We start from the raw sequence: 19,348 nt of genomic DNA, 5'->3' as shown, positions 1-19,348 counted from the left end.
CCTACCTGGGCTCGAACCAGGGACCCTCTGCACACATCAACAGCTGCCTCCCACAAAGCATCGTTACACATCGCTCCATAAAAACCACCGCCCTTGCTGAGCAAGGGAAACAACTACTTCAAGTCTCAGAGCGAGTGACGTCACCGATTGAAACCCTATTAGTGCTCACCCCGCTAACTAGCAAGCCATTTCACACCGGTTACACAGACCTAGGTATACAATTATATAAAAACGGAAAAACTTCCTCAGAATTTTCCCATAAGAATTGCTTTCAAAACATTCTCATCCGTTTTCCTTTCTGCAAAGGTATGTAGGCTAAACTTTAAGGTCTTTGGTGATACAGAAAGTACACAACGGAAACATTATTCTTGGTGTTTCAAAACTTCAAGGCCTTCAGATAGAAAGCATTCAAACAGTGAATGGCAACTGATAGTCACATCAATAATTCTGCAATGATTTTGAATTATGATTACAAATGTCAAGTATCCCAAATTCCATGTCAACTTCAAATTATTAGCACAGTCATTAAATTTGATAAAAACATAACTTACCAAAGATTACTAAATACAGCCACATTTGTTCTGTCTCTCTGTGAGCTGGCTGTAGGCTAGGTCTGATGTCTGTGAGCTGGCTGTAGGCTAGGTCTGATGTATGTGAGCTGATTGCTGGCTAGGTCTGATGTATGCGAGCTGACTGTAAGCTAGGTCTGATGTATGTGAGCTGATTGCTGGCTAGGTCTGATGTATGCGAGCTGACTGTAAGCTAGGTCTGATATCTGTGAGCTGACTGCTGGCTAGGTCTGATGTCTGTGAGCTGGCTGCTGGCTAGGTCTGATGTCTGTGAGCTGACTGCTGGCTAGGTCTGATGTATGTGAGCTGACTGCTGGCTAGGTCTGATGTATGTGAGCTGACTGCTGGCTAGGTCTGATGTCTGTGAGCTGACTGCTGGCTAGGTCTGATGTATGTGAGCTGACTGTAAGCTAGGTCTGATGTCTGTGAGCTGACTGCTGGCTAGGTCTGATGTCTGTGAGCTGGGATGGGAGTGGAAGCTGAGTTTCCCACACAGTCCAGCCCCCCTTCACTATCACACACCTGTGACACGCACACACTGGCTGATAAGGAGGACACAAACACTAAATTGTTCAATAACAAATGCATAGCAGCAACTTGTCTGCAATTAATAGCCTATAGCCAGGATTTTTTCTTCTTAAAGTAACTTTAGGTTATTAAAAAAGTTATTAAAATAACAAGTATACTGTGTTACATTTCATTGTATCTAATTACACACAATCTTAAATAGTTTGACATAAATGTATTTAATTTGTTAGTGTAAGTACCTTTATCGATGTGGCACGTTTCCTTCTCCTCCTGTATGCCCCCTCATAGACATCCCCTGCCCCCCTTACCTCATCTCTGTCAACCGTACCACAGACAGAAGGGGTAACTCAGATACGTCACAGGCGCTATAAAGTCGAAGCATCCGTTTAGAACGTTTTCTCACCCCCCAAATATGGTGGTGAGAGGAAGTCCAGTTGCGGATAGTGGGAGAGGATGGAACTGGCTGAAACTGGGCCGACATTCTTCTAATTTTCTCATTGATGAAACATCTGATCTCAATACATTTTTCTGTTCCAAAAACTAGAATCTGTTACGAACACAGTGCACTATATTTGACAGATTTGACTCTTTGACAAAGTTTTTTTTTTTTATATAAAAAAAAGGGCGCTGTTCAGATGAAGTACAAGGTCTAAATGAGATTCTGCACACGCGCACTTCACAGAAGAGGCGTTCCCCAAAGGAAATATGCAAATAAATGTTACAACGTGCCAATAGGATCTCGCTAGCTCGTGCTTGGCTCTGCCCACTTCCTTGCTTGTTCTGCCCACTATGCTTCATTTTCTCCCACTGAAAACGACACAGATTAACTATCTTGGGTTAGTTATAAATATATTTTTGACTGTACTGTTGAAAATAAGTAGGTTAGAGTAAAATTGTCCCATTCCAAATCATCATCAATATGATATGTTAAAGGAACGATATTTATTTTATGGTCCCTGACATAAACTAAATACGGTCTCGGAGCTCGTTTTTTCTCCCCGAGTTCCCAGTTGTTCGGAACGCTCGGACGTCGGATATAACCGCGTTCCCAGTGATTTTAACATGTGGAATGAATATTGGGTCATGTTCATTAAAGCAAGCAACGGAAAATATTTAGCAACGGAAAACAAACATTAACGTATTTTTATTGGATGCTAGGTAGTTCCTCTCTTTTTCAGTTCGTTTCCTTCCGTTTGGTGCCTAATAAACACGACCCTGATTAAGATTCATTTGAATAATTGGATAGGCTACCTTGCTAGGCTGATCAATAGGCTACACAGCCAAGATTCTCAGTGCTGCCTTTGACAAGAAATCAAACGCAATTGACAAAATGGACAAAGTAAGTTTGTTTCGTCTTCTTTTGCTCTAAATGGATTCTAGTTACAATGTTTAACTGAATTAGTCGATCTTTTGAATTGTTTTCTGTTCCACTTCTTCTAGACTGGTGTTTTGGGATTATCTTTGCTCTCCAATAAACTCGCCGAGATTTTCACAGAAGATTCGGAAAATGACAGAACGTTCTATGGGTTTTCCGACTGTGAAAGTGATCTATGTGATAACAAGGTTTGCTATAAGTGTAATTTTGTGCATTTATTTTGCACTTGTTTACAAATTATCCAGTCAATGAGTTTATGCTATTTAATCGGGTCTTGTAAAATCCTAATTTATACCCACAGCGAGTTACTTTAATAATAGGCCTCATTTCAAAATGTACTGTTTGGAGGGAATCAGATTTGTATGGACCTTGTTCTCATTCAGTGGTTCTATATGGTTGTCAAAAACGTGCTAATATTCAGGTAGATTTTGGTTGTCAACTGTTTTTTCTTCCTTCATCTATCTACCCCGTCTTTCCACCAGAGTTCAGACCGTGATAATCCAGTGGATCTCAAAGGCAGCCCCATAAAACAGCCTGTACCCCATCGCTTCACATTACGGGTGGTACTGCACCCCCATAAACTAGCCACACCAACTCCTCACTCCAGTGAAGAAGAAGAAGAGGAGAGGAAGATGGAGGCTGAGAAGGGAACAGTCAGATTTGAAGTTGAAGAGAAGCTGGTGACTGAAGCAGCACCGCCTGTTAAACAACAGTCAGGTTCTGATTCTGAGGCTGATCTAGCACAGTCTGGATCTTTTCTGGCCAAGAGGGCCCAGAACGTCAAGGCTAACAAAGCTATGGTAAACGTGCCATTTGGTCAAATTACCACACACTCCCGAGAGGTGACAATCAAATAACGTCACGTTTATCTGTACAACTAATGCTGTGTATTCCTTGTTTTAACTCCGTCTCCTGCAGTTGGCTCAGTTGATAGCAGACCTGCATAAGATGCCAGGAGCTGCCCTGCTGAAGAGTCACAAAGAAGGCAATCTTAAAAAGGAGAAAGGCTCTGTGAGTTGATTCCGTGTTTCTTGCTCACCATGGATGGGCATGTTCAATATATTCAAGTCCCTAGAACCTTTTCTATTGGCCAGCGCAGGTTTCTTCAGCTTTTCTATTGGCTAGTGCAGCTTCATTGCTCCTTGATCTCTTCCTATTTCCCCTGCAGCGAGCCCCCCGCTCCAAGGGCGCAGTAGGGAAGTCCAGGACGAGCCCTAACAGATCCTCCCAGAGACGGACCCGCTCCATGGGGGGGGCTGAGAGCTTGGAGGCCCACCAGGAGGAGAGAGCGCTGGAGCTCAGTCTGGAGGAGGAACTATTGGAGGTTAACAAATACCCTTTTGACGCGATCATACCAACCCAAACTGTGCTTCACCGAGGGTGGATGCCGTAACCATGCTAGCTCAGTATTTCTTGGTTAAGTTCAGCTTTGTGTGTCCCCAGTACGGTACAATAACCTCTAGATTCACATAGTATGAAATGTAGCTTGTGATGTATAGAGATTTGTTCTGGTAATAGATTTATCAACGAGCGGTCCACTCTCTGTTCCAGGTACGTGGTGATCCGAGGCAGAGGCGTGCTCCGCGTCCCAAACAGGCCAAACCTCACAACATAACACCTGTGGAGGAGATCACTGAGGATGTGCTACTGCTGGTGGCAGACCACACGACAGAGAAGGTGTACAACAGAGCCACAGTAAGTTAGGTCTCACCAAAGTCGAAGGGGTATTGTCTTGTGCGCACGATACAATACAATTTTGTTGACCAATTTGCATCAAAAATGTATTTTTGCGGTCTCTTGTTGATTTGACGTCTGTCTGATTCTCAGGGCTCAACGTGTCACCAGTGTCGCCAAAAGACTACCGACACCAAAACGTGTTGCCGTAGTGAGGAGTGTCGTGGTATAGTGGGACAGTTCTGTGGCCCGTGTCTGAGGAACAGATATGGAGAGGACGTCAGGAAAGCCCTGCTCGACCCGGTAGGAACTCCATCACTTGTCTTTATACCCTTTTCATGTCAACCAAAATCTTACTGTGCTGGCTCTATTTTATTTTCTCACAGTTGCATAACCAGGCCAGCACAGTTAACACCTGATGTGGCCTGGCTTGGTTCAGCTGTTGTGAAAAAAAAAAAAAAAGCACTAATGATTCATCAATATTTTTTAAAAGTCTTTAGTCTCCTTGCTCGTAGAAAGTAGTTCAGTGGGTAGTAGCCTACAGCGTTCATGGCTACATTAACTATCCACACAGTGGTTAGAGTGAGGGGCGGCAGGGTAGCCTAGTGGTTAGAGTGTAGGGGCGGCAGGGTAGCCTAGTGGTTAGAGTGTAGGGGCGGCAGGGTAGCCTAGTGGTTAGAGTGGAGGGGCGGCAGGGTAGCCTAGTGGTTAGAGTGGAGGGGCGGCAGGGTAGCCTAGTGGTTAGAGTGGAGGGCGGCAGGGTAGCCTAGTGGTTAGAGTGGAGGGGCGGCAGGGTAGCCTAGTGGTTAGAGTGGAGGGGCGGCAGGGTAGCCTAGTGGTTAGAGTGGAGGGGCGGCAGGGTAGCCTAGTGGTTAGAGTGGAGGGGCGGCAGGGTAGCCTAGTGGTTAGAGTGGAGGGGCGGCAGGGTAGCCTAGTGGTTAGAGTGGAGGGGCGGCAGTGGGGTAGCCTAGTGGTTAGAGTGGAGGGGCGGCAGGGTAGCCTAGTGGTTAGAGTGGAGGGCGGCAGGGTAGCCTAGTGGTTAGAGTGGAGGGGCGGCAGGGTAGCCTAGTGGTTAGAGTGGAGGGGCGGCAGGGTAGCCTAGTGGTTAGAGTGGAGGGGCAGGGTAGCCAGGGTAGCCTAGTGGTTAGAGTGGAGGGGCGGCAGGGTAGCCTAGTGGTTAGAGTGGAGGGGCGGCAGGGTAGCCTAGTGGTTAGAGTGGAGGGGCGGCAGGGTAGCCTAGTGGTTAGAGTGGAGGGGCGGCAGGGTAGCCTAGTGGTTAGAGTGGAGGGCGGCAGGGTAGCCTAGTGGTTAGAGTGGAGGGGCGGCAGGGTAGCCTAGTGGTTAGAGTGGAGGGGCGGCCTAGTGGGGTAGCCTAGTGGTTAGAGTGGAGTGGAGGGGCGGCAGGGTAGCCTAGTGGTTAGAGTGGAGTGGAGGGGCGGCAGGGTAGCCTAGTGGTTAGAGTGGAGTGGAGTGGAGGGGCGGCAGGGTAGCCTAGTGGTTGGAGTGGAGTGGAGGGGCGGCAGGGTAGCCTAGTGGTTAGAGTGGAGTGGAGGGGCGGCAGGGTAGCCTAGTGGTTAGAGTGGAGGGGCGGCAGGGTAGCCTAGTGGTTAGAGTGGAGGGGCGGCAGGGTAGCCTAGTGGTTAGAGTGGAGGGGCGGCAGGGTAGCCTAGTGGTTAGAGCGTTGGACTAGTAACCGAAAGGTTGCAAGTTCGAATCCCCGAGCTGACAAGGTACAAATCTGTCGTTCTGCCCCTGAACAGGCAGTTAACCCACTGTTCCTAGGCCCTCATTGAAAATAAGAATTTGTTCTTAACTGACTTGCCTAGTAAAATAAAGGTAAAAATAAATAAAATAAATTAACATTACCTTTAGAGCCTAGCTGCTTACACGAACTGTCAAGAGCCTATTGCAGGTGCATTGGGTTTATGAGTCATTCAGACACTCTCTCTAGGAGGTTATGAAAGTCTTGAAGTTAGAATGTATTTATTTTTCATGTAACTATTCTTGTTGTCCCCTGCTGCAGGACTGGCGGTGTCCACCGTGTCGAGGCATATGTAACTGCAGTTTCTGCCGTGCCAGAGACGGACGCTGCCCAACTGGAATCCTGTTCCCTCTGGCTCAGTTCCAAGGCTTCTCTGATGTCCACTCTTACCTCAGCAGGTCAGCTCTACCCCGAACCCTTACTCTCTCTGGCTCAGGATCCTGAGTGGCGCAACATGAGGCGTCACTACAGACCCGGGGTTTGATCCCGGGCTGTATCACAACCGGCCATGATCGGAAGTCCCATAGGGCAGTGTAAAATTGGCCCAGCGTCAGGCTGTCATTGTAAATAATAAGAAATTGTTTTAAAAAAAATACCAGGGCTTCTGTCCACTCTTACCTCAGGTCGGGCCATGTGCATCTAGCCTCCGAGTGCTGATCTAGGATCAGTTTCATACATATGGCCCCTGAAATTCATCCTCTTATACTCTACTCTAGGGCACAGCCACTTGTAGTTTTGAATAGCAAGGGTTTTTCTTCCCTCGTATTGCAATTATGACATTGTGTTTTTTTTCTAGTCTTCACAGTAAACTGACAAATGAGGACTGAGGATCTGAATGGGAGCCTCAATGTCCTTATCTGACCACCAGGGGGAGCAGTTGCAAATCACTGGTCCGGGAATACAGAAGTTTGGCACCTAATCCAGATGAGGTTTATGTTCTATAGCTCTAACATGGTTTATACTGCTGTTTTTGATATGAATGTTGATTTTAATCAGATTTTTTTCAAATAAATTATTTGTCGTTCACTTTACTAAGGACGAGTCACAACACCAGTCAACTCAGATGCTGAAGGGGCGGACACTACGTCAGATTTAAAGAATGCCATTTAGCAGACACTTTATCCAAAGCAATTTAGTCACGTGTGCATGGTTGGCCCCAGCGGGCATCAAACCCACAATCCTGGCGTTGCAAGTGCCATGCTCGACCAACTCAGTCAATAGGATCATAAATCTAAACACATCACACATTTTGTATTCATAATTTTTAATCCAGATGTTGGCATTTGTAGTAATAACATTAAAAAAAAAACTCCCTTTTTAAATGAAATAAAAACATTAAGGGCACTTGTCTGAAAACTAAATTGCAAGGATCGGAGTACAAATCAAATACTGAAACAATGCATCCAAATACATTTCCCACAACTTGTAGTTGATCAAGCGGACATCAAGTCAATAGGGAGGGAAGTACTTAACCCCCTTCAAATGTGTATCTAAAATGGCACCCTACTCCCTTTAGTGCACTACTATTGACCAGGGTCCCATAGTACTACATAGGGAATAGGGTGCCATTTGATGCACATTTAAAACCCCGGCTAGTCAGTCTTCTGCAATACATCTGACTGACCACACTACTGAAACTGACTGGATTAAAATAGTGACGAGGTCAATCTTAACGTTTGATCGACCCTGGCTTTCTGTTTGAGACAAACTAATGATGCTGTTCTTACGTAATAAATCTTTCTTCCAAAACATGCAGGCCAATGTTGTTACAGAAGTAGGGTTGTATAAATGTGGTTTTCCAGAAAAGTGATTGCGTAAACAGGAATACCCAACAAGATTTCATTAACCTAAGAATGTTACCGGTCTTTTGCAACCATAATACAGAAACCTAAGCTGTATTACAACCAGAGCCAGGTTATATTGACTGTCTGGAACTGATGACGAAACATTCCATTCCACAGTTCTCTTAAAACAGAATATGGATTTTTTTTGGTTTTAGCTGAAATTTTTTTTTTTGCATTATTTGGAAATAAGAGGTAAAAAAAAAAAGAGGGTTAAAGTAGTCTAGGAAGAATTTGATATCTAAATGCATCAGAGAAAGAACTTGAGTATGAAGCAAATGGACAAATATACCAGAGAAGTAAATAATATGTACTGGGACTGGATTGAATACATACATAGTTCATTCTATAGACAGAACACTTTTTGAAATAGTTTAAACAAAATCTACATTTATAAAAGTCTTAGAAGTTTAAGATTGATTGTGTATGAGAGACTCACAACAGAAAGGCAATCTCTTGCAACCATATATAAAGTTCAAGTTGATCCTTCCTATGCTAAGAATTTCCGTAGCTTTACACGAAAGAGAAAAGAAAAAAAAACATATGTACATACAAAAAGACTTATCCCAAATGTTCTCTTTTTTTTTTGTTGCTATGATAAACGTATCAAAGCATGATGGCTTGAATGTGTACCTATATAATAATCATATAAAAAGGCAAAAAACAAGGAGATATTTCATGACGATTTTAGATTGGTGTCCCTGTTTAGTACACTACTTTTGACCAGGACCCCATGTAGGTGATTGTGTCCCTCCCTGCTGATTAATGCTCCTGGGTCTAGGCTGGATTCAGGGACATGAAACATGCCAAACGCTGCCGATTCCCTTTTTCTACACCATCTGAACGTTGTGTAACGTTACATCCTCCTGAACAGGCCCCAGAAGTCACTAGTGACCAAATAACGGTGAGCCCCTCCCCCATCCACACTGGCCTCCAATGAGAAAGAACCAACGGTGATACCGGGCTAGACAAGAGGTGTGAGAGACCAGGCGAAGGCCCAACCCACTCAACCAGCTAGTACAGTGGAGTACTGAAGTTATCCCTGGTGTATACTGTACTATACCCAGACAGAGGGGGGTTGGACAAGAGACCTGAGAAGGGGGGTGGCTCCTAGCCATGGGGAGGGGACTCTTGAGTAGCAGTAGTGCGTTTCTGCGTTATGTACAAATAGAGATTGGAAGTGATGGATTTGTATTGTGTTCCAGAGAAGGTGCCTTTGTGAATGTGTTACTAAGACAACCACTGTAGTAGTACCATTCATGCCCTTCCATTATCGATCAGATTTAGGTAACTAACATCTAGACTGCTCTCCACCCGACTCACAGCCAATGAAATGGGTAAGGTCATGGAAATACGCCATAGCAGTGTATCTGAAGGGACTCCCTGGATCCTGTCTCAGCTCTCAAAAATATCTAAACAGACCTCTCCCCTCCCATTATTAGCCCTTAGTTTTACTGTATATAATCTAGACACATATAGCCCTTATAGATCAATGTCCTCTGTTCCACTACCGTCCTGATCCCCACATCCAATCAACCAATCAGTAATCAATATCCATTACTGTTGATGGAGTGCAGGTCAGCCACCTGCATCACGTTGATGCCGCTGCTGGCCAATCGGGCGATGCCCTCGGGCGACAGTGTCTCCATGGCAATGAGGGCGTGTTGGTCATTGACCCCGGCCCCGCCATCTGTAGCTCCGCCTCCACCCGACTGAGGGGCGGAGTTATCGGAGGTCACAGCGCCACCGGTGGTTCCTTTCTTGTTGAGGTGGGTCTTGAGGTGTTTGGAGAGGTGGTCGCTGCGCATGAAGCGCTTTGGACACTCTGTACACGTGAACTTCTTCTCACCTAGATGGCATGAAGAGGTTACAGGTTAGTAGTGATTATTCTTGTAACCTGGAGAAATGTCTCCTTCAAAAACAGAACAAATGTCTGGCATCAGTGGTTTCTTTCATCATGATTGTTCAGAAAAAAAGAAGAAAAAAACATACCTAATCTGCACAGAGGTCAGTGTTATGTTGGGACCAATAGGAGAAAGACAGAAGTGTCTGTAAATGACTGAAACTGTAAATCATTACGCAATAGGGTCAAAGGTTATTCCCGAGACCTGGTTATCACCATATAATAACCTAGTCAGAGGTTGTAACTAGGGCCCCAGAGTTGTTCCTCGTCCAGTCATCACAAGGTCAGCAGTGACAGACAACAACCATAGAGATGCACTATGCAGATATCACTCCATTATTTCCTGGCTAGCGAGCCTAATTTTAGTTTGTTTGACAAAAAACAAACAAGTATAATGTAGAGAATCAGTTGATCTAAACGTCTCTGAAAAATATTTTCCATAACTAAAAATATATTTCAGCTGTTTGAAGCTGGTGTACAAAACCAAAAGTAAAAAGATACAAAAACAGGAAGCATAGAAATGGTGCAGATCTACAACTCACTATTCTAGACCGATCTACAACTCACTATTCTAGACAGATCTATCCAAATCAGTCTTGTGTGGTGATCTATACGGGACATTCAAACCACCTCCAGTCTGTTTGTGTGGTGAGGCTGGGTGAGGCGGGACATTCACAACACCACCTCCAGCTCTGTTTGTGTGGTGAGGCTGGGTACGGGGACATTCACAACACCACCTCCAGCTCTGTTTGTGTGGTGAGGCTGGGTACGGGGACATTCACAACACCACCTCCAGCTCTGTTTGTGTGGTGAGGCTGGGTACGGGGACATTCACAACACCACCTCCAGCTCTGTTTGTGTGGTGAGGCTGGGCACGGGGACCACCTCCAGCTCTGTTTGTGTGGTGACACACACCACCTCCAGCTCTGTTTGTGTGGTGAGGCTGGGTACGGGGACATTCACAACACCACCTCCAGCTCTGTTTGTGTGGTGAGGATGGGTACGGGGACATTCACAACACCACCTCCAGCTCTGTTTGTGTGGTGAGGCTGGGTACGGGGACATTCACAACACCACCTCCAGCTCTGTTTGTGTGGTGAAAATGCTGCGGGCTCTTCAAATGGGGCAGAAGGACATGTGTTGTGATTCTGGATGGTCAGACAGCGAGCAACAATGACAAGAAACTGCCATGTGGGGAATCCTAAGTGACCGATTTCAGCTAGTTTGACCTTGTTCTCGATACCATGTCTTGTTCTGATGGGCGTCACAGCTAACATTAGCTAGCTAGCCAACAACTGTAACAACGTATTAGAGAGAAAAGTGCTCAATGTGCAACTTGATTTATGTTTTCAATAAACATCGGAGATTAACTATATAGTTTACATGTTGCTGACCCAGTCTGTTTGGCTCCATAGTTGCGCGTGTCGGTTTTGTCGCTAAAACAACCAACCATCGTCTCTGTTATAACGTATCAATAAAGATGTCATTTAAAAATCGGCCGTCTCACCTGTGTGTGTCCTCTTGTGACGTTGCAGTTCGTCTGAGCGAGTGAATTTCTTCCCACAGAAGGACCAGCCGCAGACGAAGGGTCGTTCTCCAGTGTGCCAGCGAAGGTGAGCTCTCAGGTGAGATGTCTTACCGTACACCTTCCCACAACCTGGCATGTGACAGATATGCTGCTTCTTCTTATTGGGATCTCTGAACAGGAAAAGGGGGAGTTGACAGTCATTTTGCTGCTAGGCTATTAGATGTGTGCCACCAACCTTTTTCTGCAGTTTCAGAAATACTGCCCCCAGTCTTCACATATCATGCCGCTCAAACATACTTCCCACCCGGTCTCTCCGATTAGCTTGCATTGTTATTCTTTTCCCCCTCTCTCTGGCATCAGCATTTTTTTTTATTCATCAGGATTACTCCTAAATCAAAATCTAATCTGCACAGAGGTCATTGTTACATTGGGACCAATAGGATCAAGACAGAAGTACGTGCATACGAGTCATAAGCAATAGTGTCAGTGGTTCTTCCTGAAAACTGGTTATAAACCCACATAACCTGGTTCCTGGCTACATCATCGGTTCCTGGCTACATCATCGTAAAATCAAGAGAAAGGCTTTCAGGTGGTAAAAACCAACATTTGACCCAGCTCTTGGCGTTTCCCCGATAATGCAATAGTGTTGACAGACTCAGATGTTATGTACCTCGCCTCTCCGTCCTTGCAGAAGGGACAGGTGCAGGCTTCCCTGCGTGTCCGGCGGTTCTGAGGCTGAGGGGACGTGTCTCCCTCCTCCATGACTGTGCCGTCATCCAGACTGTCTCCCCCTGCCTGCAAACCCTGGTCTCCTGTGGAGGAATGAACAGGAACTTCAGCCGTTACAATAAACATACAGTATATTCAGTGTTTACAAACATCATTGGCCTTCCCGTCCATGAAAGCTTACTGCGACGAATCAATTGTTTTAGGTGTGTATCTCGAGCCATTGGCCATTACAGATACAAAATCACCTTCAAGTAATATCAACATTTATTGGTCACGTACACAGTTTAGTAGATGTCCTAGCGGGTGCAGAAAACTGCTTAGCATAAAGAGAACTGCTTAGCATAAAGAGAACTGCTTAGCATAAAGAGAACTGCTTAGCATAAAGAGAACCTCATGACAGTCAACAGACCAAATACAATAGCATGTGATTAATTATTCTGTCATTGTACTGTGGAGACTAAACCAGTTTAAACATCTTATCATCCTACCTACCCAAATTAAAATTACAAGTCCAACCAGTATGGTCAGGTTGAGGCAATGGGGAAATCCACGTTGAATTTCATGTCTAATTTCAGGATAGAAAAACTATAGCCAAGCCATAAAATGTAAATGCTGGTAGGAACAGGGCAAACTTGGACACGCCCACATAACGTTTGTCTGTCTGTGGGGGCTCGGATAAGACACTGACAGGGTGGGTGGGGTGGTTACACCCCCTCATCTACTCCAACCGACTGCCTGACCAGACAAACCTCTCACTAGCAGACTGCCGGACCAGACAAACCTCTCACTAGCAGACTGCCGGACCAGACAAACCTCTCACTAGCAGACTGCCGGACCAGACAAACCTCTCAGACTGCCGGACCAGACAAACCTCTCACTAGCAGACTGCGGACCAGACAAACCTCTCACTAGCAGACTGCCGGACCAGACAAACCTCTCACTAGCAGACTGCCGGACCAGACAAACCTCTCACTAGCAGACTGCCGGACCAGACAAACCTCTCACTAGCAGACTGCCGGACCAGACAAACCTCTCACTAGCAGACTGCCGGACCAGACGAACCTCTCACTAGCAGACTGCTGACCAGACAAACCTCTCACTAGCAGACTGCCGGACCAGACCTCTCACTAGCAGACTGACCGGACCAGACAAACCTCTCACTAGCAGACTGCCGGACCAGACAAACCTCTCACTAGCAGACTGCCGGACCAGACAAACCTCTCACTAGCAGACTGCCGGACCAGACAAACCTCTCACTAGCAGACTGCCGGACCAGACAAACCTCTCACTAGCAGACTGCCGGACCAGACAAACCTCTCACTAGCAGACTGCCGGACCAGACAAACCTCTCAGACTGCCGGACCAGCAGACTGCCGGACCAGACAAACCTCTCACTAGCAGACTGCCGGACCAGACAAACCTCTCACTAGCAGACTGCCGGACCAGACAAACCTCTCACTAGCAGACTGCCGGACCAGACAAACCTCTCACTAGCAGACTGCCGGACCAGACAAACCTCTCACTAGCAGACTGCGGACCAGACAAACCTCTCACGGACCAGACAAACCTCTCACTAGCAGACTGCCGGACCAGACAAACCTCTCACTAGCAGACTGCCGGACCAGACAAACCTCTCACTAGCAGACTGCCGGACCAGACAAACCTCTCACTAGCAGACTGCCGGACCAGACAAACCTCTTACTAGCCAACTGCCGGACCAGACAAACCTCTTACTAGCCAACTGCCGGACCAAACAAACCTCTTACTAGCTGACCAGACAAACCTCTTACTAGCCGACTGCCAGACCAGACAAACCTCTTACTAGCTGACTAGACAAACATCTTATTAGCGGATTGTCACTGACCCACGGAGGAGTAAAGGAAATGCTTAGTCAATGCCCGTCTGTTACTCTGAACACACACCATGTAGATACTAGCACCATGTAGGGTGAACAAGGCAAACCAGTTGGCTTACTTAACACTTACTTTCGCATTCCAGGCATCAAGCTACATTTGTTTGTTGACATCAAATTATTCAAAACCGACTGAATGAAAACCTTTAATCTGAATATATCAATTAAAGTGCAGATATGGGTAAGTCTACAACTGTGACCACCCGTGCATCAAGCGAAGTAACATTAAAAATATATATATATATATTTTTTTAAATCGGTCAGTTTAAGATATGGGCTGCGTCTCAATCCACCATATCCGTCTAGGTCGGCCTTCCGCGTCTGAACGATTTGGCTTCGAAAACGATTATGACCAATCGATGGAAAGAGACTCTCGCGAACATGATGGCGTTCTCCATCGTGCGCTACGACCTACACAAGTGTCACGAGACTCGTCTGAAGGACTCATATAAAAAAGTAGTATGGAGGTAATTTGGTGCCCCCCAAAAAAATAAGGGGTTACACACACACACATATATATATACCTTAACTGACTTGCCTGGTTAAATAAAGGTAAAAAAAAAACTTTATTTATAGCAGTCCTTTGTTTCATTTATGAATGCGTTACTCAATGCGTTTCTATGGGCTGTTAGTAAAAGACGAATTCAAATTCAATAGGATAAGTGTTAATTCAGTCCTGAGCAGAACACGTACCAGCTGTGTTAGAGATGGTGATGGGGACTCCTTGTAGCTGGTGCATCTGTAAACCAGAGTTCTGCAGTGTGTTGAGGTTGATGGTGTGCAGGCCAGGGAGTTGCATGGTACCTCCCTGGGCCTGGCCCAGCTGAGAGAGACCCTGCATGGGGGCCAGGGTGATCTGGGTCCCCGCTGGGCTCTGCAGCTGGAGGGTCTGCCAGCTCACCTGGAGGGATGAGGTAGAGGAATTGATTAGCAGATCGAGGAAGTCCGTATTGATCGATTAGGAACGGACACATTTAGGTTATATTTTCCATTCTGTTGGACTGAGAGGAGTTTACATTCCCCTTTTGTTTTCTCTCTGGCATCAGTGGGTTCTTTCATCACAAACTATTCAGAAATTAAAACATCATACATCATCTGCACAGAGATCATTGTTACATTGGATCATTAGGAGAAAGACAGGAGTGTCTAAGTCAGTGGTTCCCAACCAGGGTACAACCAGGGTACCTAGTCTATCCACATGGGATACTATGATAAGACTCATGAGACCATAGGCCTACTGGTAAACTGCAAGAGGGGGTACTTCAGGGGTACTCCAGCCAGAGCAACATTCAGTTGGTGGTACAGTAAGGGGAAAAGGTGCTAAATCACAAATGTAAGCTATAGGGCCAGGGGTTTATACCTGAGAACTGGTTATCATCTTATAATAACCTAGTCAGAGCCTGTAACTAGGGAGCCAGCACTAATCAACAAATACATCCTGAAAAATCTTGAGTAGAACTCCTTCTAGCTTACCTGTCCGTTGAGCCCGACGGTCCTCAGCAGGATGGGAGAGGTGTTGGGGAGGGTCTGAATTTGCAGGTTCTGCAGGGCATCCTGGGTAAGCGTCGGGGTCGCAAACACCTGTCCCCCAGCTGAGATTGTCTGCAGGGAGGTCCCTCCTTGGATGAGCTGCTGGGGTTGAATGAGGATCTGCTGAGGCTGATCTCTGTTATCTGGCTGGATGGGGATCCCGCCGCCAGAATTCTGGAAGCCGTTGGTGCTCTGAGTCATGCCTCCATACGAGGTGCCTGTCTGAGTGGTGGTGGTGGTTGAGTTGGTGTAGTATGTGCCAGAGGTTGACACTACCTGCTGCATCAGCTGCTGGTTAGAGCCTCCGTCCCCTTCAGACCCACTAGCTGCACTGACCGGAAGGAGGGTGATATTGCCATTTAGGAGACCAGGCATATTAGCCAACTGGAACTGGCCCTGGTTGTTCTGCAGGACGCTGTTACCCAGACCTAGGTTCTGTAGGGGGATGGCTTGCTGTAGGACCCCGGCGGGCATGGTTAGGATATTTCCTCCACTCCCTGTTCTAACCAGCTGCTGACCCCCGTTAGGCGAGGAGACGAGCTGGAACTGTCCTGCCCCAGCTGCATTAGGGTCCTGCTGCACCCCTGCCTGGGCAAACTGTAGATGCTGGCCATCCACCGTCTGGAACTGAGGGATCACCTGGTAATGGATGTTGGGCATGGACACAACCTGGCCCCCAGACATGGTGAGGACCTGCTGGCCCTGTAGAGAAGGAGCTGAGGACAGCACATACTGCTGCTGTCCCTGGTGCCCACTGGAGACCGACGTCAACACCTGTTGCCCCCTGTTCTTCCCCGAGTCGCCCGCGGTCATGACCATGCCAGTGGAGTCGGTGGTGATGGTGTTGGAACCACTGGAGCTACCGAGACTGACAGGGATGATCTGCCAGCTCCCATTGGCTGTCTGGGTCAGCTGGGCTTGGCTTAGGTCTAACTGTTGTTCGGAGCCGGAGTCACTCTCGCCTGGGGTGTCGATTCTACTACAGGTCGCTGCCAACAGAGCTAAAGGAGAGGGCTGCTGGGAGTCCTGCAAAAAAACAAAGTTGGATTTTTGTTGTGAAGCTACTAGTATACAAAACTCAACACATTGTTCACAGGAAGAATAGCTCCTACATGTGCAACAGCTAACGGGGATCTAATCAATAAGATACAGCATCACAAAACTTTACCAAAGGGGTTCTGTTTGATATAACAATGTGATCTGCTTTTCAAGGTGTTCATAAGATAAAACTAAATCTAGTCTGAAAGAGTTAAATTAAAACAAATTAAACCACAGTGAAAGACAAAGAATAATTAACATAATGTAAAATTCTTGTCACATTTGCCATGGTTTTAACATCACACCTACAGTGAAATGTGACAGTACACACAGCATTCCAGCGTATGTGCTGCAGCAGGCATGAGTGAGAGGGCAAGCCAAGGGAGAGGAAATGGGGGAGCGCCAGTGGCAAATGGGTGGGATCATATTTTTTTTTTTAAAGAGCAGCGGCGGGCTAAATTTCCCCTCCCCCAACCCACCCACACCTTTATCTTGCCCTATAAACTAGCTCACTCAGCCGAAGCCACCCCCTCCGACGCCAGCCAAAATGGGCTGTGCGAGCTGCTGTACGGGGCTGGCAGGAACTCCCCGTGTGGGATCATCCACCTCTACGACTGCCTATATCCCCACCCCGGTGACATGTGCTTGTGAGAAATCAACAACACTGATCAAAACCCATTCCCACCACTGACCACAGTTAAGCTACGCATTTATCCATAGCTAGCTAGATAAAAAATGTCTCATGCTTGGCTACTTTTCTAGCTAGTTAACGTTACATGTCAGAAGGGGGGAGGAAAGGGGGTAACGTCTCTAGCAAACATCAGAGGAATACATTGAATGCACGTTATCTGGGAATGTGTAATGTTATTTGACTGGCAAGCATACTTGTCCGGTATTTGTGTTTCGCTTTTGAAGGAAGCCTCCACCGCTTTCCACCATCGCGGCCATTTCATCCTGTTGGTCTGTAAATGTAACGTTGCAAATGGATTAGCTGCTAACAGTAGCTAACTACCTGATATTAGTTGCCAGTTAAACAAAACCAAGCTAGGATATTACAGCTGACACGACTATGATACTTTCATTAGATAAAATAAAAAACACTGCTAATACCACAAACTAGCAAACTAAGTTATGCAAGTTTTTCAACAACAAAAAACAACCGCAAAACAGCTGCTAACTAGCTAAAGAAAGTAGCTAAATAGCTAGCTCGTAGCATGGGAACGATTAGTGGAGTCTTAATTACACAACCACAAGAGCTAACTAACGTTAGCTGCCTGACTAGCTAATGACATGATATTCGAAGAGTTGAAAATTGTTTTCCAACCTTAACTAGTTGTTAGCAAAGCTAGCGTATCTATCTCATACGACTTTTCATCCTAAGTGACTGGCTAACCATTAGCTCGTTAACGTTAGCTAAGATTCAATAAATGGTTATCAAATTTAGAGCTGAAGAGTTTGAGACCTTGTAATTTCAGATTTGCCTAGCTTTATCTACTCCATAAACAATCACCTACCTATTAGTTAGCTTCATAGACTTTTACAAAACTACTGTAGCTACTTCTGAAAGGGGGGGAGAAGAGGGAATAAAAAAAAGTTAACCTACCACTCATAATTTCGAGACGGGAGGAGTTTCTCGGGCTTCTTTCAGGTTGACATCAACTTTTTGCTCTTCAACCAAACATGCTGATTCTGCTACGAAGGCGAAAGGAGGAGATTAATTTTTTTATCCAATCAGATGTCGAATTGTGTTGTTGTGGGCCAATGAAAATGCTGTTTTCTTTCATAACTTAGACCTCACTCCCGGGGGGTTTCTACGTTGAGCAGTGTGAGTTTGATTTAGTAACTGAGCTACATCGGCTTGTATATTTGCGCTTAAATTATTATTATTTTTTTTAACCTGTGGAACGATTGTAATCTTGTTCCCGAAGTGCCTGCATGCCACACCGTGCAACTTGAATCAAGTGCACCCCATGTATGAGTGACACTAACCGCTACCTAACAAGAGTTGTGGTTATTCTAAAATGGGAAGAGCTGACCAATGGGGATGTGGTCATGGGCGGGTATTTGGGTGGGGTCAACAAATGGTAGGTTGTACCTTTTAGCGGCTACGTTGACTAGTGTTTTTTGGCGGAAAAGGCGCCATTGACAAACATGACCTAAATAAATTGTTGTTGACGAGCCCAACAGTAACAAAAACAGGCCACATTCACAACGAAATACATCATACAATGTTTCATACATCCTTTACAACATAATGCAAATTACAGGAGGGAGGTTTAGAAATCGCTCAGCAACAGATGGGCTAAACTTTTTCGCTGGCCACTCCCTGCCTGGATGAACATTGTGGGCTTGGGAACGTGCAAAGGGGAGGGCTGGGACCGGGGTGGGTGGAGAGACCCTTCAATGTGGAGGGACTCGTTTTGATAGCGCTGGGAGGAGATTTGTCGTGGGTGGGAGGGTTTTTACGTGTGAGGGGGTGTCCGTGGAACACATGTGGCCGGGGTAAACATTTCAGTCCCCTTAGGATGGAGTGTGGAGTTGCCAATGCTGGACAGCCACACACCCTCCGCCCTCCCATCGAAGTGGACCACCCCCTCCAGTCCATCACTCCCTCCAGTCCACACTCCACCCCCAATCCATCGCTCAGTGGTACATCCCCAACTGTTCTCCAAGCCCATCTTGTAGATATTCAGAAGCACATAGACGCTGTTTTTAGTAGCCTTTTTTTGATATCCTCACAGTGGATATTGACAATAATATTTAGGTTATAAATAGGTTTTAACGACCATATGTTTTCTTTGTAGAACCAACCTCCCAAGTGTATTAACAGAACACCTGGCATCCCATCACAGCCCATCTGCATCTATGCCTAACCCTACTGTAGGGAATTGATTTTAATATGTAATAATAAATACAAATATGACTACCGTTTGAAAGATCATGGTCCCAAGTAGAATAT

The 19,348-nt window shown here is 46.1% G+C and overlaps 2 protein-coding genes across 3 annotated transcripts; one reads left to right on the top strand and one right to left on the bottom strand.

The window, feature by feature from the left end:
• Nucleotides 1-2,020: 2,020 nt before the first annotated feature.
• Nucleotides 2,021-9,144, top strand: LOC115117401 (cell division cycle-associated protein 7-like). Its single transcript, XM_029645874.2, has 9 exons — nucleotides 2,021-2,436; nucleotides 2,538-2,660; nucleotides 2,955-3,272; nucleotides 3,391-3,483; nucleotides 3,641-3,796; nucleotides 4,024-4,167; nucleotides 4,300-4,449; nucleotides 6,170-6,306; nucleotides 6,705-9,144. The coding sequence occupies exons 1-9, from the start codon at nucleotides 2,428-2,430 to the stop codon at nucleotides 6,733-6,735; spliced, it is 1,161 nt and encodes a 386-aa protein (XP_029501734.2). The 5' UTR covers nucleotides 2,021-2,427; the 3' UTR covers nucleotides 6,736-9,144.
• A 106-nt stretch (nucleotides 9,145-9,250) lies between these two features.
• On the bottom strand, nucleotides 9,251-18,097 carry sp1 (sp1 transcription factor). Of its 2 annotated transcripts, none has more exons than XM_029645871.2 (7): nucleotides 17,993-18,097; nucleotides 17,275-17,351; nucleotides 15,295-16,377; nucleotides 14,515-14,722; nucleotides 11,851-11,992; nucleotides 11,160-11,350; nucleotides 9,251-9,598 (listed from the first exon to the last, which is right to left on the bottom strand). In XM_029645871.2, exons 1-7 carry the CDS (start codon nucleotides 17,997-17,999, stop codon nucleotides 9,297-9,299), a joined length of 2,010 nt encoding a protein of 669 aa, XP_029501731.1. In that variant the 5' UTR covers nucleotides 18,000-18,097; the 3' UTR covers nucleotides 9,251-9,296. The 2 variants fall into 2 exon arrangements, with proteins under 2 accessions (XP_029501731.1, XP_029501732.1); XM_029645872.2 differs by lacking the exon at nucleotides 17,993-18,097 and adding an exon at nucleotides 17,904-17,983.
• Nucleotides 18,098-19,348: the final 1,251 nt, after the last annotated feature.

Source organism: Oncorhynchus nerka, linkage group LG15 (genome assembly GCF_034236695.1).
Source record: "Oncorhynchus nerka isolate Pitt River linkage group LG15, Oner_Uvic_2.0, whole genome shotgun sequence".
Lineage (NCBI taxonomy): Eukaryota > Metazoa > Chordata > Actinopteri > Salmoniformes > Salmonidae > Oncorhynchus > Oncorhynchus nerka.
The sequence above is the reverse complement of the archived record's forward strand: the minus strand, read 5'-3'. Positions and strand labels throughout refer to the sequence as shown.

Coding starts and splice junctions, on each gene's coding strand:
- sp1 (XM_029645871.2), bottom strand. Junction 11,993..14,514: donor CACCATCTCTAACACAGCTG/GTACGTGTTCTG, acceptor ATTCCTCCACAG/GAGACCAGGGTTTGCAGGCA. Junction 11,351..11,850: donor TGCAAGGACGGAGAGGCGAG/GTACATAACATC, acceptor TTTCCTGTTCAG/AGATCCCAATAAGAAGAAGC.
- LOC115117401 (XM_029645874.2), top strand. Junction 3,797..4,023: donor TGGAGGAGGAACTATTGGAG/GTTAACAAATAC, acceptor TCTCTGTTCCAG/GTACGTGGTGATCCGAGGCA. Junction 4,168..4,299: donor AGGTGTACAACAGAGCCACA/GTAAGTTAGGTC, acceptor TCTGATTCTCAG/GGCTCAACGTGTCACCAGTG.